This window comes from Scyliorhinus torazame, chromosome 27 (assembly GCF_047496885.1).
Source record: "Scyliorhinus torazame isolate Kashiwa2021f chromosome 27, sScyTor2.1, whole genome shotgun sequence".
NCBI lineage: Eukaryota > Metazoa > Chordata > Chondrichthyes > Carcharhiniformes > Scyliorhinidae > Scyliorhinus > Scyliorhinus torazame.
This window is the reverse complement of record NC_092733.1, coordinates 21,755,502-21,782,393: the sequence shown is the minus strand read 5'-3', so window position 1 is coordinate 21,782,393 and position 26,892 is coordinate 21,755,502. Positions and strand designations below refer to the sequence as shown.

Below are 26,892 nucleotides of genomic sequence, written 5' to 3'. Positions count from 1 at the left end.
CCCACCTCACCCCAATCTCCCCACCTCACCCCCAATCTCCCCACCTCACCCCCAATCTCACCACCTCACCCCCAATCTCCCCACCTCACCCCCAATCTCCCCACCTCACCCCCAATCTCCCCCCAATCTCCCCACCTCACCCCCAATCTCCCCACCTCACCCCCAATCTCCCCACCTCACCCCCAATCTCCCCACCTCCCCCCCAACCTCCCCACCTCCCCCCCACCTCACCCCCAATCTCCCACCTCCCCCCAACCTCCCCACCTCCCCCCAATCTCCCACCTCACCCCCAATCTCCCCACCACACCCCAATCTCCCCACCTCACCCCCAATCTCCCCACCTCACCCCCAATCTCCCCCCAATCTCCCCACCTCACCCCCAATCTCCCCACCTCCCCCCCAATCTCCCCACATCCCCCCCAATCTCCCCACCTCCCACCCAATCTCCCCACCTCCCCCCCAATCTCCCCACCTCACCCCCGATCTCCCCACCTCACCCCCAATCTCCCCACCTCCCCCCCAACCTCCCACCTCCCCCCCAACCTCCCACCTCCCCCCAATCTCCCCACCTCCCCCCCAGTCTCCCCCCAATCTATCCACCTCACCCCCAATCTCCCCACCTCACCCCCAATCTCCCCATCTCACCCCCAATCTCCCCACCTCACCCCGATCTCCCCACCTCACCCCCAATCTCCCCACCTCCCCGTAAACCTCCCCACCTCCCCAATCTCCCCACTTCACCCCCAATCTCTCCCCCAATCTACCCACCTCACCCCCAATCTCCCCACCTCAACCCCAATCTCCCACCTCACCCCCAATCTCCCCACCTCACCCCCCATCTCCCCACCTCACCCCAATCTCCCCACCTCACCCCCAATCTCCCCACCTCACCCCCAATCTCCCCACCTCACTCCCAATCTCCCCCCCAATCTCCCCACCTCACCCCCAATCTCCCACCTCACCCCCAATCTCCCCACCTCACCCCCAATCTCCCCACCTCACCCCAATCTCCCCACCTCACCCCAATCTCCCCACCTCACCCCCAATCTCCCCACCTCACCCCCAATCTCCCCACCTCACCCCCAATCTCCCCACCTCACCCCCAATCTCCCCCCAATTTCCCCACCTCACTCCCAATCTCCCCACCTCACCCCCAATCTCCCCACCTCACCCCCAATCTCCCCACCTCACCCCCAATCTCCCCACCTCACCCCCAATCTCCCCACCACACCCCAATCTCCCCACCTCACCCCCAATCTCTCCACCTCACCCCCAATCTCTCCACCTCACCCCCAATCTCCCACCTCACCCCCAATCTCCCCACCTCACCCCCAATCTCCCCACCTCACCCCCAATCTCCCCACCTCACCCCAATCTCTCCACCTGACCCCCAATCTCTCCACCTGACCCTAAATCGCTCCCATTTCCCCCTAACCAATAACCACACCCTACCTTTTTTGGACACTAGGGGGCAATTTAGCCTGGACAATCCACCCAACCTACACATCATTGGACTGTGGTGGAAACCGGAGCACGAGGAGGAAACCCACGCAGACCCGAGGAGAACTTGCAGACTCCGCACAGATGGGAATCGAACCTGGAGCTATGAAGCAACAGTGCCCCCCAACCCCCCCCCCCCCCCCCCCCCCTCCCAACGGAAGGAAGTGAAATCATGCTAAAATATTTTACTTGCTACAGGACTGGTAGTGATTGATTGCTGAACTAAAAATATTCTTTGACAGAGCTGATGTCACAGTGCGCTGTTGCTCTGCATATTCCTTCGTGCCAGCCCGCCTCTGGGAGCTTGCAACGAGATTCACACCATCGTCTGCACGTGACTTATGTCATGTGACCACCCTGACCTCCACAGGTTGGGCGAGCATCGAGAACCATTGCCTGACATTGTGGTCCAATATCATGAGCAGTATATACCGCCATGCCTTGCCCAGATGCAGTGAGATCTGCCTCAGCAGAAACTTTGAGCTAATGGGCGGGATTATCATAGAATTATCATAGAATTTACAGTGCAGAAGGAGGCCATTCGGCCCATCGAGTCTGCACCAGCTCTTGGAAAGAGCACCCTACCCAAGGTCAACACCTCCACCCTATCCCCATAACCCAGTAACCCCACCCAACACTAAGGGCAATTTTGGACACTAAGGGCAATTTATCATGGCCAATCCACCTAACCGGCACATCTTTGGACTGTGGGAGGAAACCGGAGCACCCGGAGGAAACCCACGCACACACGGGGAGGACGTGCAGACTCCGCACAGACAGCGACCCAAGCCGGAATCGAACCTGGGACCCTGGAGCTGTGAAGCAATTGTGCTATCCACAATGCTACCGTGCTGCCCATTCTCCCCTACCCGGCGGGCGGGGGGTCCCGGCGCCGAGGAGTGGCGTGAACCACTCCGGCGTCGGGCCGCCCCAGTCCTCCGCACCTTCAGGGGCTAGGCCCGCCCCGGAGTGGTTTGCGCCCCGCCGGCCCGGGGGGAAAGGGGCTTGGAGCCACGCCAACCGGCGCCGAAGGGCCTCCACCAGCAGGCGCACGTTGGCGCATGCGCGGGAGCGCCACCGCGTGCTGGCGTCATCCCCGTGCATGCGCAGAGGGCTTCGTTCCCACACCGGCAATGGAGGACCGCTACATTGGGCATCGCTGGCAAGGGCAGCATTTGTTGCCCTTTCCTAATTGCCCTTGAACTGAATTGCCCATTTCAGGGGGCAGCTAGGAGTCAACCCCATTGCCCTGGGTCAGGAGTCTGGTGCCTGGCATTCTGACTCCTACAAAAGTCCCGCTGACATAAAAGTGGCGCCGCCATTATCTCCTCAGGGTAGACACGGGGAAGCTTTAATCCTGCCTTCCGATCACAAAGCTGGGCGGACGGCAGAGCGAATCGAAGTGACAGAGATCCCGCACTGTACCCCCGTGTTTTCCTTGCACTTACTGATCCCATAAGAGTTCGACGGGGCAGGACCCGGTTTGCACAGGTTCCTGGGACATTCTTTGTCAGTGGGTTGGTGGCAGTCTGCTTCTGAAGGTGGGGGAACAGGCATTTCTGGGTGTGTACAGCACAGGATGGATACAGAGTAAAGCCCCCTCTACACTGTCCCCATCAAACACTCCCAGGACAGGTACAGCACGGGGTTAGATACAGAGTAAAGCTCCCTCTACACTGTCCCCATCAAACACTCCCAGGACAGGTACAGCACGGGGTTAGATACAGAGTAAAGCTCCCTCTACACTGTCCCCATCAAACAATCCCAGGACAGATACAGCACGGGGTTAGAGACAGAGTAAAGCTCCCTCCACACTGTTCCCATCAAACATTCCCAGGACAGGTACAGCATGGGGTTAGATACAGAGTAAAGCTCCCTCTACACTGTCCACATCAAACACGCCCAGGACAGGTACAGCACAGGATGGATACAGAGTAAAGCTCCCTCTACACTGTCCCCATCAAACATTCCCAGGACAGGTAGAGCACGGGGTTAGATACAGAGTAAAGCTCCCTCTACACTGTCCCCATCAAACATTCCCAGGACAGGTACAGCACGGGGTTAGATACAGAGTAAAGCTCCCTCTACACTGTCCCCATCAAACACTCCCGGACAGGTACAGCACGGGTTAGATACAGAGTAAAGCTCCCTCTACACTGCCCCATCAAACACTCCCAGGACAGGTACAGCACGGGGTTAGATACAGAGTAAAGCTCCCTCTACACTGTCCCCATCAAACAATCCCAGGACAGATACAGCACGGGGCTAGATACAGAGTAAAGCTCCCTCCACACTGTCCCCATCAAACATTCCCAGGACAGGTACAGCACGGGGTTAGATACAGAGTAAAGCTCCCTCTACACTGTCCCCATCAAACACTCCCAGGACAGGTACAGCACGGGGTTAGATACAGAGTAAAGCTCCCTCCACACTGTCCCCATCAAACACTCCCAGGACAGGTACAGCACGGGGTTAGATACAGGGTATAGCTCCCTCTACACTGTTCCCATCAAACACTCCCAGGACAGGTACAGCACGGGGTTAGATACAGACTAAAGCTCCCTCTACGCTGTCCCCATCAAACACTCCCAGGACAGGTACAGCACGGGGTTAGATACAGACTAAAGCTCCCTCTACCCTGTCCCCATCAAACACTCCCAGGACAGGTACAGCACGGGGTTAGATACAGACTAAAGCTCCCTCAACACTGTCCCCATCAAACACTCCCAGGACAGGTACAGCACGGGGTTAGATACAGAGTAAAGCTCCCTCTACACTGTCCCCATCAAACACTCCCAGGACAGGTACAGCACGGGATGAGATACAGAGTAAAGCTCCCTCTACACTGTCCCCATCAAACACTCCCAGGACAGGTACAGCACGGGGTTAGATACAGGGTAAAGCTCCCTCTACACTGTCCCCATCAAACACTTCGAGGACAGGTACAGCACGGGGTGAGATACAGACTAAAGCTCCCTCTACACTGTCCCCATCAAACACTCCCAGGACAGGTACAGCACGGGATGAGATACAGAGTAAAGCTCCCTCTACACTGTCCCCATCAAACACTCCCAGGACAGGTACAGCACGGGGTTAGATACAGAGTAAAGCTCCCTCTACACTGTCCCAATCAAACACTCCCAGGACAGGTACAGCACGGGGTTAGATACAGAGTAAAGCTCCCTCGACACTGTCCCCATCAAACACTCACAGGACAGGTCAAAAACCGGTTGAATATAAAGTTCCCTCTATACTGTCTCCATCAGCCACTGAACTCAGTCGACACTGAACATGGCATTGACCCAGAGAGGTTAACGTAAGATTAAATTTCAACGAATATATCAGTCGGATGATGGCAGACTGGAGAACCAATGGATGTATAATGTGCTAATAAGGTGAAGCATAAACCGCGCAGCGTGTTAGTCTCAGTTGTCCTCCTGTGTGAATGAGTAGAGGCTTGCGGTCTATCTCTCTGCGAAGGAGGTGGAAGTTTGGAGGGGAACGTACTGTTCCCATGTGCCAGATGCCTTGTCTCTCTCGGTGGTAGAGGTCACGGTTTTGGAAGCTGCTGTCGAAGGAGCTTTGGTGAGTTGCTGCAGTGAATCCTGTAGATGGTGCACACGGCTGGCACTGTGCGTGGGCGATGCAGGGAGTGAATGCTGTAGTTGGCGGATGGAGTATTAACTCAGCAAAAGTTGACACTGGCCCACGTGAGGGCAGATGACTAGAGGCTTGGTCAAAGAGATTGGTTTTAAGGAGCGTCTTTTAAAAGAGGAAAGAGAGGTGGAGAGATTTAAAAAAAGGGAATTTCTGGAAGTAGGGTCTTGGCTGCTGAAGATACAGCCACCAAGGGGCAGTAGTGAAAATCAGAGGTGCGCACGGGGCCAGAGTTGGAGGACTGAGTAAATGAACCCTTATGGAAAGAGGGTGCATGGCGTAGTGGACATCCGCTAATAGCAGGGATGGGCAACCTTCCTGGGCTTGGTGCCACCTTTGCACTCGTGACGTGCCGAGATTCCTGGCCAGGATCAGGGAAGCAGCAGACAGGGATTTTGGGACCACGCTCATTCCACAGGGCAACACATTGCTGAAGCCCTTTAAACACATCCAGACATTCCCTTTCTGAGATGGATTCGAAAAAAGAGTTTGCATTACGTGGCAGGGGTGAGGTGCGCTGTAGACCTTGTTGCGGTATTGTCCATTGATAACATTTAGCAGAAGGATTGTATAGCAGTGAGTCAGCAGCAGCCCAGGGATGTGGAAACTAAGTAATAAAGGACTTATAGACACAAAGGTGCAGCTTGGAATGTGAATATGAATCTATTCTGCCAATCCATCGCTGTTAATATATTCATTAGGAATGGACAATACACATTCTGTGCTGAGAAATCACAAGTCAGCCTGATCGGAAAGTTGCTGCCAGCCCAGTCCAATTATACACATTCGGCCTTTATTTCTGTCACTGTTGGAGTCAATGCCCTGTTCTCATTTCTGTCAGAAGTGGTAGCGCAGTGGGTTAGCACAGTGGCCTCACGGCACCGAGGTCCCAGGTTCGATCCCGGCTCTGGGTCACTGTCCGTGGGGAGTTTGCACATTCTCCCCGTGTTTGCGTGGGTTTCGCCCCCACAACCCAAAAGATGTGCAGGCCAGGTGGATTGGCCACGCTAAATTGGCCTTTAATTGGAAAAAAACCCACTCCCAGGACAGGTACAGCACGGGGTTAGATACAGAGTAAAGGTTCACTGTCCTGTCAATGTATCTCAGCCCCCGTTTCAGAAGCCATGTTGTGTTACAGTGGTCCTGTGACGAATGGGGAGTAAGTCTGGGCATAAGTCTTTTTTTTTTTTAAACTGACCGCTCGCCAGAACTGACCGTTCTGCTGCATCAGTGAGCGTTTCAAACGGTAACATACAAACTCAGGGCAAAAGCGACGGGTTTGACACGGGATCAAATCCCACCACGGCAGCTGAATTGGGATTCAAATTCAATTAACAAAATCTGGAATTGAAAGCTAGTCTTCGGAATGGTGACCGTGAAAATATCACGGATTACTGTTAACACCCGTCTGGTTCACTGATGTCCTTTAGGAAGGAAATCTGCCATCCTTGCCCGGTCTGGCCTACATGTGACTCCAGGCCCATAGCAATGCGGTTGACCCTTAATTGCCCCGTGAAATGGCCCAGCAGCAAACTCAATTCAAGAACAATTAGGGATGGGCAACAAATGCCGAGCCAGTCAGCCTCGCCCGCATCCCGTGACAGAATTTTAATAAGTTATTTCCAATACTGTTGCCAGCTAGAGGAACAGTTTATCAGAGGGTTTGGGTGTTATTGTCATGGGAACAACTGTGTGTGGACCACATCACACTAGTTAGCATGTATTTCAGACCATTGATTTTGGTAATTGTACTCTTCAGGCATGTCCAACGTTCATCCCCTAGTCCTGCCTGAGGTAACTCGCTATTGAAGGTGGTTTAAAGTTTTTTTTCTGGACATCCCCCAACACTCTAACATACCGATTACGGGGTCCTCCAGCTCCCCCTCAGCCCGCTTCAGAAGACTCCTCGGCCCACTCCCCAGCAAAGGCAAGCTGGCAACTCCGGCACTGCCCCTGCCAGGGTGGCACTGCCAGGGTGCCTGGGGGGGGGCGGTGCTGAGGTGCCAGGCTGGTGGTGCCAAAGTGACCGGGTGGCATCGTGGAGTGCCGGGGTACCACCGAGAGCCCGATCACCTTGGGGGGGGGGGCTCCGATTGCCTCAGACCCCCGACAAGCGCCGTTACGCCTGGGCCACGCTCGTGGAAACCAGTGCTAAACAGCGTTACGGCGCGGACTCCGAGGCCGAAGGTGGCGGAGAGGTAATGAAGCTGCCATTTTACCGCAGTCTTGAATTCCCCCCAACTCAGCTGACCCCTTTGGAAGCAAAGATGCGTGTGAGCTCATTGTTGACTTGTCAATTCCCCTTGAACCACTTCACACCGTGCCTGCCCCATTCTGTCAGCCCTGACATGCTGAGCACAGTCCTGAAGGAAGGGGAGGTGGGAAGAGGTCTCCTCTTGTTGGCTCCCGCACATTGTCTTCGTATCAGCTAAGTTTTTCTCCCCATCCTCTCACTTGATTTTCTGGAGCGTTGAACAAAACGTGTTCTAAACCCTGAAAACTCTGCTACAGCCATGATAAAAATGTGCCTGGTTCTGTTAAAATAACACAGCGTGGAGGAGAGTGCTGTAACACATTAGGAAACACAGGCCTCTCTTTAATGAGCAATATGCTTCCCTATGATTACATCAATGCAGAGAAACAGCACAGTTAGATCAGCGGGGGAGCGGCCCATGTATTAAAATCTCCAGTTGCATCATTGTTTTACTTTCAGGTCCTGTCCCCTCCCCTCACCCTCCGGAACTAAATCCGATTCTTTTAACGATCGGTGTGGCTTATCCGTAGATGGTGCAACTCTGCCCCCTACAGCTAGCCAACAGTCACTGCCATTGGAATCTGCAATAGGACGAAGCAGCTGTAATCAATCTCCAGAGAGCTGAAACCTTCTGCAGACGGTGTAACCAGGCCTCCCCCGCCTCTGTCCAGCATCCCCTCTGCTGAAGCCGGGGGCGGGGGTCCTACTGGGACATGGCTCCACTGATTCCTGCAGCCTCTTACCTGCTGGCGGACGACCCAGCGGAGGCCAAGGCCTGCTTCCCTCGACACTGGCAAGTCATGCTGCATGCAGTTGTATAGAACCTTGGTAAGGCCGCACTTCGAATATCGCGCACAATTCTGGCCGCCACACTGCCAGAAGGATGTGGAGGCTTTGGGGAGGGTGGAGAGGAGCTTTACCAGGATGTTGCCTGGTCTGGAGGGTGTTAGCTATGCGGAGAGGCTGAATAGGCTCGGACTGTTTTCATTAGAACGATGGAGGTTGAGGGGCAACCTGATCGAGGTCTACAAGATTATGAGGGGCATGGACAGTGGGCGGCATGTGGCGCAGTGGTTAGCACTGGGATGACGGCGCTGAGGACCCGGGTTAGAATCCCGGCCCTGGGTCACTGTCCGTGTGGAGTTTGCACATTCTCCCCGCGTCTGCGTGGGTTTCGCCCCCACAACCCAAAGATGTGCAGGTTGGGTGGATTAGCCACGCTAAATTGCCCCTTAATTTGGGAAAAAATAATAATAATTGGGTACTCTAAATTGATAGGAAAAAAAAATGAGGGGCATGGATAGAGTGGATGGGCAGGCACTGTTTCCCAGGGTGGAGGGGTCAGTCACCAGGGGGCTCAGGTTTAAGGTCCGTGGGGTAAAGTTTAGAGGAGATGTGCGAGGAATGTTTTTTACGCAGAGGGTGGTGAGTGCCTGGAACGCGTTGCCAGGGGAGGTTGTGGAAGCAGATACATTAACGGCGTTCAAAAGGCATCTTGACAAAAACATGGATAGGATGGGTATAGAGGGATACGGCACAAGGAAGGGCTGAGGGCTTTGGCCAAGCTTGGTTTCATGACCGGTACAGGCTCATTTCCCCTTGCATGGCTTGGGTTCCCAGCAGCTGAAGAGGAAGCTTGCTAACTCGGCGGTTTCACATTTTGGTGATGGCTCTACTAGTGGAAAATCTCCGTCTGCGTTTGGGGTCGCCAACCCTCCAGCATTGGCCTGGAGTCTCCAGGAACTGACAGTCAGTCTCCAGGACACTGCGGTGTGTGCGGCCCGGGAGACGTTAAAAGAGGTTGGTTTTTTTGTCATTTTCTTTTAACATGTCTCTTTGTCAGGTATGAAAATATTGAAAATGGTAGGGGGGGGTTGGACTATTTGACTGACATCCAATCGGGTGATGCGTCTTCTTGCTTTCCGATTGGCCTCGGAAGGCCGTGTGTCACAAGGATGGACGAGTCGGCCAACCAATGGCTGGAGGGTGGCGGGCAAGTCATGTGATCAAATCTCCAGGAATTACATTTACTCACGGTTGGCAACAGTCAGTATAGACACTTTGAGTATCATTTAAGTGTCCAAAACCATTCTGCCTTCTTAAATCAGGGGTCAAAAATGCCAGTGCTCTTAAAAAAAACAAAGGTCAAAGAGGAATACGTCAATTTGCGAGTAAGTCAACAAGCTGTTTAAATGCCTGGCCTCACTGGCATATGGGACTTCATAGACCTATCCCTTGACTGTCCTACAGTAAAAAGCTCAATTAACACGTATCAGGGCAGCTCTATGTGTATTATAGAATCATAGAATCTCTACAGTGCAGAAGGAGGCCATTTGACCCATCTTGAAAGCTCACTGCCCATGTCCACTCCCCCAACCTATCCCCGTAACCCCATAGCCTAACCTACACATCCCTGAACACTAAGGGGCAATTTAGCCTGGTCAACCCACCTAACCTGCACATCTTTGGGCTGTTGGAGGAAACCGGAGCACCCGGAGGAAACTCACGCACACACGGGGAGAACGTGCAGAATCGAACCCGGGTCCCTGCCGCTGTGAGACAGCAGTGCTAACCACTGTGCCAACATGCTGGCAGCTGGGGAATATTGAACGGGGAACCTAGGAGTTCCTAGGGGGAGGCAACATGGTGAGGAAAAGGTAGGGGATATTGCACTGTTCGTTCATGAGTGTAGACAATTGATTCAACCGCATAGAGGAGAGAGCTGTGCCCGCTCCTGCCCACACACACACACACACACACACAGGGAGGGTCACTAGGCAGGAATCAGAACGTACGACTCTGGCTAATACAAACCCTGGCATCATGCCAACTATCTGCCCCTGGCTGCCCTGGGATGGTGCGTGAAACGATGGATTGAAAGTGGGGGAGACAAAGATGTGTGGGTGGGTAGAGACCGTTTAAACGTCAAGCAAAGAAGAAAATACAGATGCTGGGACTCTGAAAACGTTGGAGATCGGTGGAGCGAATCGACGAATCAATCTTTCGGCTGCGAATGGCGAAAGGTCTCTGAACGTCACTCCGGAGTAGCCTCACGTTGTTCACACGTCGGCGAGTTAGTCACTTCAGGGATGTATACGCTGAAGACAGTTCATGATGAGCGAAGCAGCAATCTGCTCCGTGGACCCTGTAAACCACGCTCCCCCCCCCCCCCCCCTCCAACCCCCCTCCAACCCCCACTGTCCCCCCCCACTGATCAAGGGTTGTTTCACTTCGGAATCCAGGCCTTACAGGTAGATCCTGCGCAGGTCACCTGGGGACGTGACGGTGTTACACTGTGGACACAGCTTCTTTGACCCCTATAATGAACAGAGAACAGAGGAAGTTACGGGTTTTACATACTTTTTCTCTTGGTCTACTTTCTCCGAATGCTATCAGTTACAAAGGCACACGGTCGACTTCTTAACTCAGCACAAGGGAAGACAACCCTAGAGGAACATCCTGTAACACCAACAATATATATTTATAGAGCACCTTTACTGTAATGGGGGTACGTTTAGCTCAGTTGGCTGGACGGCTGGTTCGTGATGCAGAGCAAGGCCAACAGCGCAGGTTCAATTCCTGCACTGGCTGAGGTTATTCGTGAAGGCCCTGCCCTCCGAACTTTGCCCCTTGCCTGAGGTGTGCTGACCCTCAGGTTAAGCCACCACCAGTCAGCTCTCCCCCTCAAATGGGTAAGTAACCTGTGGTCATCTGGGACTGTGGCGACTTTACTGTGGCGACCGGAATGAAAGATGATTATAAATGAAAGTTTTACACCAAGCCATGCAAGGGGTCAAATGACCAAAAGGGAGGTGGTGGCAAAGTGGTATTGTCGCTGGACTTGTAATCCAGAGACCCAGAATAATGATCTGGGGACCTAGGTTCGAATCCCACCACGGCAGGTGATGGAACTTAAACTCAATGAAATATCTGGAATTAAAAAGTCTAATGATGACCATGAAACCATTGCCGATTGTCATAAAAACCCACCTGGTTCACGAATGTCCTTTAGGGAAGGAAATCTGCCGTCCTTAGCCGGTCCTGGCCTACATGTGGCTCCAGACCCCACAGCAATGTGGTTGACTCTTAACTGCCCCCTAGAGGGCAATTAGGGATGGGCAACACAGCCTGCAACGCCCAGGTTCAATGAATTAATAAAAAGCTCAATCAAAGGGGTAGGTTGTAAGGAGTCTAAAAGGACGAAAGCGGGGCAGAGATTGGAGAGGTTATGGGGAGGGTATTCCAGAGCTTGGGAGCCAAGCAACTGACAGGACAACCACCAGAATGATTAAACCAGATATCCCGGAGGAGTGTGAGGCTGGAGGAGATTGTAGAGACAGGGGGAGCTGTGGCCACACAGGTTTTTGAAAACACGGGAAAGTATTTTAAAATAAAGTATGTTTGGGGAAAGAGATGATGTGGAGATGCCGGCGTTGGACTGGGGTGAGCACAGTATGAAGTCTTACAACACCAGGTTAAAGGCCAACAGGTTTGTTTCGATGTCACTAGCTTTCGGAGCGCTGCTCCTTCCTCAGGTGAATGAAGAGGTCTGTTCCAGAAACACATATATAGACAGATTCAAAGATGCCAGGCAATGCTTGGAATGCGAGCATTAGCAGGTGATTAAATCTTTACAGATCCAGAGATGGGGTAACCCCAGGTTAAAGAGGTGTGAATTGTCTCAACCCTAAACACATTAAAGAAGCCATCCCCTATGGACAAGCGCTCCGTATACACAGGATCTGCTCAGACGAGGAGGAGCGTAACAGACATCTACAGACGTTGAAAGATGCCCTCGTACGAACGGGATATGGCACTCGACTCATCGATCGACAGTTCCAACGCGCCACAGCAAAAAACCACACCGACCTCCTCAGAAGACAAACATGGGACACAACCGACAGAATACCCTTCGTCATCCAGTACTTCCCCGGAGCGGAGAAACTACGTCATCTTCTTCACAGCCTTCAACACGTCATTGATGACGATGAACATCTTGCCAAGGTCATTCCCACACCCCCACTACTTGCCTTCAAACAACCGCGCAACCTCAAACGAACCATTGTTTGCAGCAAACTACCCAGTCTTCAGAACAATGACCTCGACACCACACAACCCTGTCATGGCAATCTCTGCAAGACGTGCCAGATCATCGACATGGATACCACTATTACACGTGAGAACACCACCCACCAGGTACGCGGTACATACTCGTGCGACTCGGCCAACGTTGTCTACCTCATACGCTGCAGGAAAGGATGTCCCGAAGCGTGGTACATTGGCGAGACCCGCTGCGACAACGAATGAACGGACATCGCGCAACAATCACCAGGCAGGAATGTTCCCTTCCAGTCGGGGAACACTTCAGCAGTCAAGGGCATTCAGCCTCTGATCTCCGGGTAAGCGTTCTCCAAGGCGGCCTTCAGGACCCGCGACAACGCAGAATCGCCGAGCAGAAACTTATAGCCAAGTTCCGCACACATGAGTGCGGCCTCAACCGGGACCTGGGATGCATGTCACATTACATTCATCCCCCACCATCTGGCCTGCAAAATCCTACCAACTGTCCTGGCTTGAGACAATTCACACCTCTTTAACCTGGGGTTACCCCATCTCTGGATCTGTAAAGATTTAATCACCTGCTAATGCTCGCATTCCTAGCATTGTTTGGCATCTTTGAATTTGTCTATATATGTGTTTCTGGAACACTCTTCATTCACCTGAGGAAGGAGCAGCGCTCCGAAAGCTAGTGACATCGAAACAAACCTGTTGGACTTTAACCTGGTGTTGTAAGACTTCGTACTGGGGAAAGAGAGACCAGCCTTATGGTTAATGAGAAGATTCGTTCTGGAGAAACTAATTTTGATATGGATGAGGTAAGCAAGTTTGCTGACGACACAAAACTTGGGTGGGAACGTGAGTAGCGAGGAGGATGTTAAGAGGCTTCAGGGCGTGTTGAAGTGAGTGGGCAAACACATGGCAGATGCAGTATAAATGGATAGGTTATCCACTTTGGTAAGAAAAAGAGAATGGCGGAGTATTATTGAAATGGTGATAGATTGGGAAAAGGTGTCCTTGTACACCAGCCACTGAAAGCAAGCGCGGAGGTACAGCAGGCAGTTAGGAAGGCAAATGGTGTGTTGGCCTTCATTGCGAGAGGGTTTGAGTACAGGAGCAGGGATGTGCTGCAACTGTACAAGGCCTCAGTGAGACCACACCTGGTGTATTGTGTTCAGTTTGGGTCGCTTCATCTAAAAAAGGACACACTTTCCATAGAGGGAGCGCAGCGAATGTTCACCAGATAGATTCCTGGGGGACTGTCACATGAGGAGAGATTGGGTCAAGTGAGGCCTGTATTCACTGGAGTTTAGAAGAATGAGAGGGGATCTCTCACAGGATGCAGTGAGGCTGTTTCCCCTGGCCAGGGGGAGGGCGTCTAGAACAAGGGGGTCACAGTCCCAGGATACGGGTGGACCATTTAGGACTGAGATGAGGAGAAATGTCTTCCCTTAGAGAGCAGTGAACCTGTGGAATTTTCCACCACAGAAAACCGTGGAGGCCCAAGTCACTGAATATATTTAAGAGGGAAACAGATTTCTAAACTCTAAAAGCATCAAGTTGTATGAAGAGAGAGCGCGAGAGTGTGGTGTTGAGATAGAGGATCAAACATGATCATATTGAATGGTGGAGCAGGCTTAAGATCTCCTCCTGATCCTATGCTTTGTGTTTCTAAGGGAAGATCAGCTGTAGGGGATGGCGATGGGACAACCAGGCCTATAATAAGCCAAGGGGAGACTAACCCTGGACGTAAGCGAGACCAGCCCTAAGGGTTGGGTTTTTCAGTGCCCACCACGCAGAATGCCACTCCTGCTCACAGGACCCAGGGCAGGGAGCCCGGGCGAAGTTCCCAACCCTTACATTGTTCAGGATGTTTATTACACAAACACTTCACCATAAGGATGTAAGAAGCCTGTTCATGCAAGAGGAGTGAACGACCGACCGGTACCCATCATATTGCCCAGGGACGTAGACGCAAATTCCCGCGAGAGGCCAACAACAAGAATCTTGCCGGTGAGATCAGGCAATTGTGTCCCCACCCCACCATGCAACCCCCTCTCCACGGCTATTAACACAATAAGGTTCCTGCCCAGGAACATCATTTAAATACATTTTCACCTCAGTGCCACAGCAGTGCACCTTGCCAAGGGGCAGTTCCAGGGCTATTCCTCCCGGGAGGTCCCTGTATGAGTGGGGGTGGCGGGTTCCCCTGTGTGTGTGTGGTGGAGGTTCCCCACGTGTGTCTGGGGGAGGAGGAGGGCGGGGAGGTTCAGTGTGTGAGTGTGTAGTGGGGGTTCCCCGTGAGTGGGGGTTTCCCCCCGTTTGTGGGGGGAGTTCCCCATGATTGGGGGGGGGGTTCCCCGTGTGTGTTTGGGGGGTTCCCCGTGTTGGTGTGTGGAGGGGGATGTTCCCCATATGTGTGGGGTGGGTTCCCCGTGAGTGGGGGGAGGGGTTCCCATGTGTGTGTGTGAGGGGGGGAGGGGTTCCCTGTGTGTGTGAGGGGGGAGGGGAGTTCCCCGTGAGTGGGGGGGGGGGTTTCCCATGTGTGTGTGTGAGGGGGAGGGGTTCCCTGTGTGTGTGAGGGGGGAGGGGGGTTCCCCGTGAGTGGGGGGGGGGGTTTCCCATGTGTGTGTGTGTGAGGGGGGAGGGGTTCCCTGTGTGTGTGAGGGGGGAGGGGGGTTCCCCGTGAGTGGGGGGGGGGTTTCCCATGTGTGTGTGTGAGGGGGGAGGGGTTCCCTGTGTGTGAGGGGGGAGGGGGGTTCCCCGTGTGTGTGAGGGAGGTTCCCCGTGCGTGGTAGGGGTTCCCCGTGCGTGGTAGGGGGTTCCCTGTGTGTGTGTGGGAGTGGTGTTAACCTGACCACGGGGTGATCTGTGTTTTTGGAGATTGGGGAGCCCTGGGAAGCCGATGTTTTTTAAAATTGTTTTTTCAAATAAATTTTGAGTACCCAATTATTTCTTTTTCCAATTAAGGGGCAATTTAGCGTGGTCAATCCACCTACCCTGCACACCTTTGGGTTGTGGGGGTGAGACCCAGGCACAGGAAGCCGATGTTGTCAACAGGCCAGGCAACCTGGGACACATCTCCAGCACTTTATTTGTCAAAGAGCGCACACCTTTCTTGCCCGAGTCTGCGCTTAACTAGAAAACCGGAACAATCCGCCCATTGTCCGAACGTTGTCCGTGCTGAGTTAGCTATTCTCAGCTGAGTAACAGATTGAGTCCAGGCAGGAGAGTGTCCAGAGTTGGGAAGTGTAAAATCACCCACTGTTTGTCCGGAATATTCCAGCCCCAGTGTAGCTGAGACGCCCCCTGCAGGCGAAGCCAAAGGTCCATTCATTTTCGGCAGGACCGGAAGATCCTTGTGATGTGTTCGTGACCTCTGATCTTCGACCTGTGCCCAGACTCGTATGTGGGATTGATTGTGACACCGTCCGCATTCTGCTGACCAGGCCGATATTATCAAAAACATTGCGATAGGTTAATTCTCTCAGCTGTTGATGTGCGAATGAAAGTCTTCACTGAGGGACAGATATTTCACAGCTGGGGGGGTTAAAAAGCTTGTGACGTTTGTTTTGCATGACCTTACCAGTGCCCGAAGCCAGCATTCCTCACAGTGAATGTGCCAACAATGGATTGATGCCAAAGGCACTGAATACGATCCCTATAGACAATGAGGGAGAGAGAGAGTTAGACATGGACAGGACTTGCGGTGGCCATTGAATGAGTGACCGCACACAAGGCAGCTCCTGATTGAAGACGTTGGTGTTCGCCCCTTTTACCCGAACTTTGGGGAATTTCAGCGGAAAGATTGTGTGGAGAGTGGAGGGGGATTAGTTCTTCCCCGGATGGGCATGTCTGCGGGTTACCGAACTCAACAGAAGACACATGGTGTTGTCTAACTAACCAGTCTGCTCTAAGCCACGTGGTGGGTGTGATGCTTCTGATCTGCCCCTGTCCTACTCTCTAAGTGTCGCCTGTGGAAAGAGACAGAGCATGTGTGCCCTGTCCTTATATATGGGTTGTGTAATGCCCCCTTGTGGTAGTGTCACCTCTGGGTGTCTTGACTGCTCATTGGTTGTGTCCTATTCTAAGTGTTCATTAGCTGTATGTCTGCATGTCATGACATCTCCGGTGCTCCCTCTAGTGTTTACTTAGTTGTAGTGTATCTACAGTAACCCCTTGTATATTTACAGTGATGCATATCACCACAAGTGGGAGCCCCCTGGCTAAGGAGTTGGAGGAATCTCGGGTCGCAGTATCAATTGCAAAAATGGCAGAGGGGGAGGGTCACCGTCAACTGGGAAGCCGCCAATGGAGCAGTTGAGGAGATTCATTAAGGACAAATTTCGGCAGCAGCGTAAAGAAATGCAGAGTGACTGGTCAAAGGCGATTGAGGGGCTGGCGGCACCTCTTAGCGGCATTTTGGAAGTGGTGGAGAAGAACTGGAGGTGCAGGGGGCGATGGTCCAGGAGGTGGAGAAGGTGGTGTCAGACCACAGCGACTGGATTGTGTCGCTGGAAGTGGAGATGGCGATCCTGGGGGACATGTGTAAGACACTGCCAGCAAAGATGAGGACCAAGAGAACAGTTCCAAGCGGTCATCTGGGGTGAGCTCGATTCAGAGCGGGGATGGGAAGGGGGGGGGGAGCCTAAGGATGATGATGATGGACTCTAGGGGGAGGGGAAGTGGAAGCTTCCGGTGAGAATCGTGACCTGGAATGTCCGCAGGCCAAATGGGCCGGTCAAGCGGTCCTGGCTGTTCACACACTTGAAATGTTTGAGAGCAGAGGTGATTTTCCTGCAGGAGGCACATCTCTGAGTGAGAGGTCAGGTGAGGTTGAGGAAGGGGTGCGCGGGGCAAGTGTTTTCCACTCGGGGTTTGACTCGAAGTCGAGGAGAGTCGCCATACTCTTCAACCAGAAAACGGGGTTCATGGGGGCTAGGGAGGTGCGGGACCCGGAGCGGGGGGAGGGTAGATGGTAATAGTGAGTGAGGTGCTAGTGGGGACTCCGGTGGCGTTGGTGAATGTGTATACACCTAATTGGGACAATGCCGGATTCATGGAGAGGCCATTTTGGGGCGATTCCAGACTTGGACCTTCAGCAGCTGATTTGGGGGAGGGGGCAGATTTTAATTGTGTATTGGAGCTGAGGGTGGATATGTCGAGCCCTAAATCGATGGGGAGGTCAGGAATGGCACCTGGGAGGGAGAGGGAGTGGGGATGGTGGATCCGTGGAGGTATGAGCACCCGGGAGAGAGAGGGAGTATCCCTTCTTCTTGCCTGTGTACAGGGTATATTCCAGGATTGACTTTTTAGTGGTGAGCCGGGCGATGCTGATCGGGGTGGAAGGAGCAGAATGTGCAGGAATAGTGATTTTGGACCGCGTCCTGCACTATCGAGATGTGAGACTTCAGTTCAGATCGAGCACAGAGGCCACGTGGAACCTGACGGGGTTGGTGGAGGAGGGTAAGGGGGACCTTAAACGGTGGGGTACTTTGCATTTGACATTGGCAGGGAGGATTCAGGTGGTAAAGATGGTGGGTAGGAATCGGGGGGGGGGGGGGGTGCGGAACGTGTCAGGTTAGAGGAGGAGTCTTGCGAGTGGACGAGCCTGAGGGCGCTGGCGATGGCCACACTGCCGTTCGCCCCGAGGACGTACACGAGCAGTCCAGTGGTGGAATCATCCATTAAAAATGTGGAAACAGCTGAGGAGACACTTTAAACTGGGCCACATGTTGGTGCTGACTCCACTGTGTGGGAATCACCTGTTTATACCGGGGGGGGAATGGATGTACAGGCGATGGAGGGACGAGGGGTTAGTGCGGGGTGGGGACAGGTTTGCTGAGGGGAAGTTTGCTGGGTGAGAGGAACTGCTGGAGAGGTTCAAACTACTACAGGGGAGTGAGTTTAGTTATTGGCAGGTGTGGGGCTTTGCGCGTTAGAAGCTGCCTTCGTTCCTTCAGGTATACACTTTTGGAGAAAATGTTGCTCCCGGATGAGGCGGGGGGGGGGGGGGGGGGGGGGGGGCGGGCACGATCTTAGTGCAAAGGGTCAAGGAGAAGTGGGAGGTGGAGTTAGGGATGGAGATAGGATGGGGACTTTGGTGTGAGATGATGCAGAGTGAACTCAACCTCCTCCTGGGCAAGGATGAGTCTTATACAGTTTAAGGTGCTGCACAGGGTCGACTCGGGCCTGATTTTTTCTGGGGGTACTGGGCGGGTGCGAGAAGTGTCAGAGGGGGCAGGCGAATCATGCTCGTGTGTTCTGGGGATGTGGGGAGTAGGAGAGCTTTAGGGAGGCGGTGTTCAGGACCCTGTCGAGGATTGTAGGGGTTGAGGTGAAGCCGGATGGTGGAGTTCTTTGGGGTGCTGGAGTTGCCGGAGGGGAAGGAGGCCGGTGCCATGGCCTTCGCCTCTCTGATTGCCCGGCGACAGGTACTTTAGAATTGGAGGTCGGCAACGCCAACTTGTTTGGGGGATCTGTACGAATGCAGCTTGTTTGGGGGATCTGTACGAATTTCTCAGGTTGGAGAAAATCAAATTTGCCTTAAGGGGCTCGGAGGGGGCTTTGAGGCAAGGTGGAGACTATTCATGGCTAAATTTGAGGAGCTGCTTGTTGCTTGGGGGGAGGGGGAGTAAATGGGGGGGGAAATGTACAAACTATACTCTGCTGGATGTTCAAGCTTATGTTGAATATGTTTGGAGTAAAATACCTTAAAAAAAAAAGCATTAGACATGCAAAGACCTTCACCCTGAACGTTACCGTTTCTAAGATGTGAAGACCCTTCTGTCACCACTCCCTGGTTTAGTATCTAGTAAATTCCAGTCCAACTTGACCCGGAGTCACAACACAAGTCAAATTTGATTATTTTTAAATACCTGAGGATCTTGAGCCCAATAAACTGCTCTCGCCAGGATTGTGAATTAAACACAGATAACATTTTATTATTTAAAGATAATTTAATGAAACTGATAAAAATGTAACTGACTACCTAATACCCCTTTCCCGACCCTCCCTTCGTAACTCACCCCACTCTGTACACACACACACACACACACACACACACGCAGGGAAAGGGTGGTGGAGAGGAAAGATAATGAATAATAAAATAAAAGGATAAAGGATCTCTGATGAGACCGGCTTCCAGTTAAAGTCTTTCATGAGTTCAAGCTTTCATTTTGAGACTTCTTCCTCCTAGTCTTGAGATGCGTTATTCTGGCAAGGCTGCCTACTTTCTTTGTAGATTCAAGATCATTTCAAATATATAGGAAAGATGTGCCAGGCACTCGCTGGTTTTAGAATAATAAAGCAGTTCTCTTTACTTCAGCAGCGAGAGAGAAGCTGCTCCTTGTGCTTTCAGGGTCTAGTCACCTCTGCCCCAGCTTCCTCAGATAACCACCCCCCAGGAACCAATCACTGACTGTTGTCAGGCAGAACACTGTCCCTGGGCAACCCACAGGCTGCCAGCCAGCCAATCAAACCGACTTCCTCCAAAGCTGGTTCTTAATATTCGCCCACGATGTCTGTTTTCTCCTCACCACAAGGCCACACTGTCCTGACTCGCAGGCTCCCTCAGCTTGAGCCCGCTGCTTAAAGGCACAATCCAATCATCAGTCCGCGGAGCAAAAATAATAAAATAAAAGAAACGGGAGCAAAGGGGAATCAAAAGGAAGGACTCTAACACTATTCACCAGCTCAGTGTGCCAGTGAATATGCGCCTCGAGTGTAGGGTACACGTCCACACTGAGCTAGTGAAGGAGAATGGTGACCCTGGGGGCAGATAGTCGCAGGTTCCACCGCGACAGATGTCCACCCACCACCTGCTCCCTCAGCAGAGATATTCTTCCACAACCTGCTCCATCACTGACAGCTACTCATCGATAGAGCTCCTCTGTCACTAATAGATCAGGAGGCGGTTGTGTGGCGACTGTTTAACCCTGTATAGTCACCTGCCTGCCTGACAAAGGTTGTCAGTTCATTTTGCGATCTACTAAAGGGTCCTGAAGTATATATATTTTTTAAATCTCAGGGAAACGGTTTCGAAGAAGAGGAAAGTATTCTGCGGAGTTCGATTTCACAGAAAGTAAGGGGGGGGGTCAAGGGTTATGGGGATAAGGCGGGAAAGTGGAGTTGAGGATTATCGCGTCAGATCAATCACGATCTCACTGAATGGCGGAGCAGACTCAATGGGCCGAATGGCCTGCTTCCTCTGCGACCTCGTCTGGTCTTCTGGAGCGTTCTCCTCCCTCACAGACTCGATTCACTGGGGAAACACGGGCAGCAGAGATTCAACATGGTGCAGGTGAAAGGGGACAGTGGTTTCAGTTTGTTCCACAGCAAGAGGAATGGGAGCAGGCCATGCAGCTCCTTGTACCTGCTCTCGTTCAATTCTTCTTCTTTTTTTGCGCAGGGGAAAGAACCCCGCCACCCCCCTGCCAAAAATTGCTGAGTTTTTCCAGAAAAGTCTCGTTCAATTCTTAAATGAAAATCAGAGGAGTTTAGCAGATTCTGAACTGGTTCCGCCACGAGCTGCCTGCATTCCTGTCTCTCTGTGAGGGGGAGCTGTAACCGGGTGGGAGAATAATTTGCCGCCCACCTAGGCGGGCTAGGTCCCAGAGCAGCGTTCGCCCCAGGGAGGGGTTGGGAACTGGATTGAGCACCGACCTGAATCTCAGCACGGGCCCCCCAGTGAGCTAATATCAGCGAGCGGTGGGAAGGGCCTACATCTCCTGCTCTGCTTGCCTCCTCCCTTGGCAGGAGGAGCCGGCCTGGGAGAGGCCGAGCCTCAAGGCGGGGGAGTCACCCCAGCCTTGGCGATTGGAGGAACGAGGCAGCCCTGAGGAAACATGATGTAACCGCACATTTGCTTAGCTGCTGAATGCAGGCAGCCAAGATGGTACACTCCTCGAAACTCGGTTCAGCTTCCTGACTGCAAAGAGAAACTGCAAGATTCACTGGGGCACCCCCCACAACGACAGCCTGTCCCAACTTGCTGTACACAGCATAATAACCTGGTCGTCAGACAATTGATACTGAGAACACTTTTTCTTAACCATTGCCTGATTATATTCGGCACGGTAGCAGCGTGGTTAGCCAGGGACCCGGGCTCGATTCCCGGCTTGGGTCACTGTCTGTGCGGAGTCTGCACCTTCTCCCCGTGTCTGCGTGGGTTTCCTCCGGGTGCTCCGGTTTCCTCCCACAAGTCTCAAAAGACGTGCTGTTAGGTGAATTGGACATTCTGAATTCTCCCTCTGTGTACCCGAACAGGCGTCGGAAGTGACGACTAGGGGCTTTTCACAGTAACTTCATTGCAGTGATAATGTAAGTATACTTGAAGGGCAGCACGGTGGCACGGTGGTTAACACTGCAGCCTCACGGCGCTGGGAACCCGGGTTCGATCCCGGCCCTGGGTCACTGTCCGTGTGGAGTTTGCACATTCTCCCCGTGTCTGCGTGGGGCTCACCCTCACAACCCAAAGGTGTGCAGGGTAGGTAGATTGGCCACGCTAAATTGCCCCTTAATTGGAAAAAAATAATTGGGTACTCTAAATTTATTTTTAAAAATGTAAGCCTACTTGTGACAGTAATAAAGATTCTTATAATTATCTGGTCTAAAGTCTCGAGATGTTCTCCTCCCACTACCTGAATTTCACATGTGAGCCTGGACGGTGAGCATCACTGTGCTATTCCGCTACAGAAGGCAGCGCCATTGAGCTGGAAGCCGTCCTCTCTCCAGTCCTTTCCAACCGAAGACCCCGTCCATTCACCAGTCTAACTTGTACCTTCCGTAGCCCTGTGTTCCTGAGAGAGCTCAGCTGAACTCACTCGGGCATCAGCTGGGGCCTTACAATTGACCTCCGTGCCACCAGGGAGAGAGGGCAAAGTCGCTCAGAGTCCACGCCACCCGGGAGAGGAGGGAGGAGAATTGGAATCAAAGCATTTAGCAATAACGACACCCCGTCCTTACCATACACACGTGACATTTGTATGTTTCCCTCCGGAGCAGCTTGTGTGTCAGTTCACTGATTCGTCCTTTCAGGATCTCTGAAGTCCTGCCTCGTTCCTCGTCCGTGTTTATCATTCTGTAGAGGGTCGAAACGAACATCTCTTGAAGCGTGTATATAAGCGAGACCGGTCTGAAAGCCCACCATACGTCAAGACCACCTGTATACTTTCCCCCATCTAGAATCAGAGAATCATGCAGCACCGACAAGGCCTTTGGCCCATCAAGCCTGTACTGACAAAAAAAAAAGTACTCTAACCCAACCCTACTTCTCCGCACTTGGCCCATAACTTTGAATGCTATGGCATTTCAAGCGCTCATCAATGTAATCCCTACCATGCAAAAGAAGGCCATTCGGCCCAACGAGTCTGCACCAACCCTCTGAAAGAGCACCATGTACACCTGTACCTCCATGGACACTAAGGGGCATTTTATCAAGGCCAATCCACCTAACCTGCACATCATTGGACTGCGGGAGGGAACCGGAGCAGCCGGAGGAAACCCACGCAGACACGGGGAGGACGTGCAAACTCCACACAGTCACCCAAGGCCGGAATTGAACCCGGGTCCCTGGCGCCACGAGGCAGCAGTGCTAACCACTGTGCCACCCAAGGGGAGGCAGTGGCGTAGTGCTATTGTCACTAGGCTAACAATTCTGAGACCCAGGGTAATGTTCTACAAGGTCAGATGGTGAAATTCGAGTTCAATTAAAATCTGGAATTAAAGGTCGAATGAAACCATTGTCGATTGTCTTAAAAACCCAGCTGGGTCATTAATGTCCTCTAGGGAAGGAAATCTGCCATCCTTACCTGGTCTGGCCCAGACGTGACTCCAGACCCACAGCAATGTCAATAACTCTTAAGTGCCCTCAGGAATGGGCAACAAGTGTTGGCCCAGACTGCAACGCCCACATCCCATGAACGAATAAAGAAAAAAAACGAGTGTGTGAAGCAAGGAGAGCTATGGGGAGTGGAACTAGCTCCATTGCTCTTGTAAAGAGCCAGTACAGATGGATGGAACGAATGGCCACCATTTGTACTGTAATTATTGCTGTAATCCATGGCTTGTGAGGCCTCACTAGCTGGGCCAGCATTTATTATCTATCCCTAATTGCCCTTGAACTGAGTGACTTGCTGGCCATTTCAAAGGGCATTTCAGAGTCAAACAGATATAAAAGGTCTGGATCACATGTAGGCCAGACCGGGTAAGGACGGAAGATTTCCTTCCCAAAAAGGACACGAGTGAACCAGATGGGTTTTTGCAACAATGGTTTCATGGTCATTGTTAGACTTTTAATTCCAGATTATTTTTTTATTGAATTCAAATGTCACCATCTGCAGTTGAGGGATTTGAACCTGGGTCCCCAGAGGATTATCAGGGTTTCTCGATTATGAGTCCAGTGACAATAGCACTGCTCCACCATGTTTATGACTCGATGATGGTTTTTCTCTCCTGGGCTATCCCATAATCCACCAACAAGGAATGATCTATCACGGGGATGTCACCAAGGCTGACATTGTCTCGATTTCATCGAATTTACAGTGCAGAAGGAGGCCATTCGGCCCATCGACTCTGCACCGAGCATCCTACCCAAGGTCAACACCTCCACCCTATCCCCATAACCCAGTAACCCCACCCAACACTATGGGCAATTTTGGACACTAAGGGCTATTTATCATGGCCAATCCACCTAACCTGCACATCTTTGGACTGTGGGAGGAAACCGGAGCACCCGGAGGAAACCCACGCACACACGGGGAGGATGTGCAGACTCCGCACAGACAGTGACCCAAGCCGGAATCGAACCTGGGACCCTGGAGCTGTGAAGCAATTGTGCTATCCACAATGCTACCGTGCTGCCCCACGCCATGCCGTGGCCAGTTCCTCTGCGATGGGTGTATCAAAATATTCACTGGCTTCGGTGGGACCAAAAAGCCTGCCAGTGGTAGGGCCTGGAAAATCACGACACATGAGTGAGAGTGGGGTCCATCAGGCACTCAGACTGGACGGACCATTTTGACATCCATCCATCCACAACCCTCAAGTCAGAGACTGCAGAGACCCATCAGTATATAATATATGTGCATGGAATTAAATCACTTGTGGAAACGAGGTCTTCGGGCCAATTAGCTCACTGTGCTTTTCATAGAATTTACAGTGCAGAAGGAGGCCATTCGGCCCATTGAGTCTGCACCAGCTCTTAGAAAGAGCACCCTACCCATAGTCAACACCTCCACCCAACACTAAGGGCAATTTTGGACACTAAGGGCAATTTATCATGGCCAATCCACCTAACCTGCACATCTTTGGACTGTGGGAGGAAACCGGAGCACCCGGAGGAAACCCGCGCACACACGGGGAGAACGTGCAGACTTTGCACAGACAGTGACCCAAGCCGGAATCGAACCTGGGACCCTGGAGCTGTGAAGCAATTGTACTATCCACAATGCTACCGTGCTGCCTCTGCCTATCCCAGCAATGTTCAACTTGCCTCAGCACTACGTTGTCCAGGTATCTGTCCTGTGATTCTAATAGTTTCTGGGCCTGGCCAGTGAGCCGCTCCACTGTCGAGCATCTGTACAATGCAGTGGTCAAGGAAACATTCAGAATATTTGTGGGATCCAATCAAAGAGATTGGTGAACACTGTAAACAGCTGCTCTGTGACAGAGACACTGTAAACACTGCTGCTCTGTGACAGAGACACTGTAAACAGCTGCTGCTCTGTGACAGAGACATTGTAAACAGCTGCTGCTCTGTGACAGAGACACTGTAAACAGCTGCTGCTCTGTGACAGAGACACTGTAAACAGCTGCTGTGTGACAGAGACACTGTAAACAGCTGCTGTTCTGTGACAGAGCGACACTGTAAACACTGCTGCTCTGTGACATTGACACTGTAAACAGCTGCTGCTCTGTGACAGAGACACTGTAAACAGCTGCTGCTCTGTGACAGAGACACTGTAAACACTGCTGCTCTGTGACAGAGCGATACTGTAAACACTGCTGCTCTGTGACAGAGCGACACTGTAAACACTGGTGCTCTGTGACACAGAGACACTGTAAACACTGCCGCTCTGTGACAGAGCGAAACTGTAAACACTACTGCTCTGTGACAGAGAGACACTGTAAACACTGCTGCTCTGTGACAGAGCGACACTGTAAACACCTGCTGTTCTGTGACAGAGCGACACTGTAAACAGCTGCTGTGTGACAGAGACACTGTAAACAGCTGCTGCTCTGTGACAGAGACACTGTAAACAGCTGCTGCTCTGTGACAGAGACACTGTAAACAGCTGCTGCTCTGTGACAGAGCGAAACTGTAAACACTACTGCTCTGTGACAGAGAGACACTGTAAACACTGCTGCTCTGTGACAGAGCGACACTGTAAACACTGCTGCTCTGTGACAGAGACACTGTAAACAGCTGCTGCTCTGTGACAGAGACACTGTAAACAGCTGCTGCTCTGTGACAGAGACACTGTAAACAGCTGCTGTGTGACAGAGACACTGTAAACAGCTGCTGTTCTGTGACAGAGCGACACTGTAAACACTGCTGCTCTGTGACAGAGACACTGTAAACAGCTGCTGCTCTGTGACAGAGACACTGTAAACAGCTGCTGCTCTGTGACAGAGCGACACTGTAAACACTGCTGCTCTGTGACAGAGACACTGTAAACAGCTGCTGCTCTGTGACAGAGACACTGTAAACAGCTGCTGTGTGACAGAGACACTGTAAACAGCTGCTGTTCTGTGACAGAGCGACACTGTAAACACTGCTGCTCTGTGACAGAGACACTGTAAACAGCTGCTGTGTGACAGAGACACTGTAAACACCTGCTGTTCTGTGACAGAGCGACACTGTAAACACTGCTGCTCTGTGACAGAGCGATACTGTAAACACTGCTGCTCTGTGACAGAGCGACACTGTAAACACTGGTGCTCTGTGACACAGAGACACTGTAAACACTGCCGCTCTGTGACAGAGACACACTGTAAACAGCTGCTGCTCTGTGACAGAGACACTGTAAACAGCTGCTGCTCTGTGACAGAGACACTGTAAACAGCTGCTGCTCTGTGACAGAGAGACACTGTAAACAGCTGCCACTGCGACATAGAGACACTGTAAACACTGCTGATCTGTGACAGAGACACTGGAAACACTGCTGCTCTGTGACAGAGACACTGTAAACAGCTGCTGCTCTGTGACAGAGCGACACAGTAAACACTGCTGCTCTGTGACAGAGCGACACTGTAAACACTGCTGCTCTGTGACAGAGCAACACTGTAAACACTGCTGCTCTGTGACAGAGACACTGTAAACAGCTGCTGCTCTGTGACAGAGACACTGTAAACAGCTGCTGCTCTGTGACAGAGACACTGTAAACAGCTGCTGTGTGACAGAGACACTGTAAACAGCTGCT

The 26,892-nt window shown here is 52.3% G+C and overlaps 1 protein-coding gene across 9 annotated transcripts in view; it reads right to left on the bottom strand.

Annotated features, from left to right (window-relative positions):
• Window positions 1-10,609: 10,609 nt before the first annotated feature.
• The window catches only part of LOC140403293 (E3 ubiquitin-protein ligase Rnf220-like), an 87,004-nt gene continuing 70,721 nt past the window's right edge, over window positions 10,610-26,892 (bottom strand). For 8 of the 9 annotated variants that reach the window (XM_072491102.1, XM_072491101.1, XM_072491109.1 and 5 more), the window contains 4 exons: window positions 24,963-25,046; window positions 22,436-22,550; window positions 16,056-16,130; window positions 10,610-10,728 (listed from right to left, as the gene is read on the bottom strand). In XM_072491102.1, coding sequence (XP_072347203.1) covers window positions 10,657-10,728; window positions 16,056-16,130; window positions 22,436-22,550; window positions 24,963-25,046 — 346 coding nt within the window. In that variant the 3' untranslated portion in view covers window positions 10,610-10,656. Of the gene's footprint in view, window positions 10,729-16,055; window positions 16,131-20,362; window positions 20,733-22,435; window positions 22,551-24,962; window positions 25,047-26,892 lie in introns of those variants that run through there. The other variant, XM_072491108.1, reaches the window with a different exon arrangement.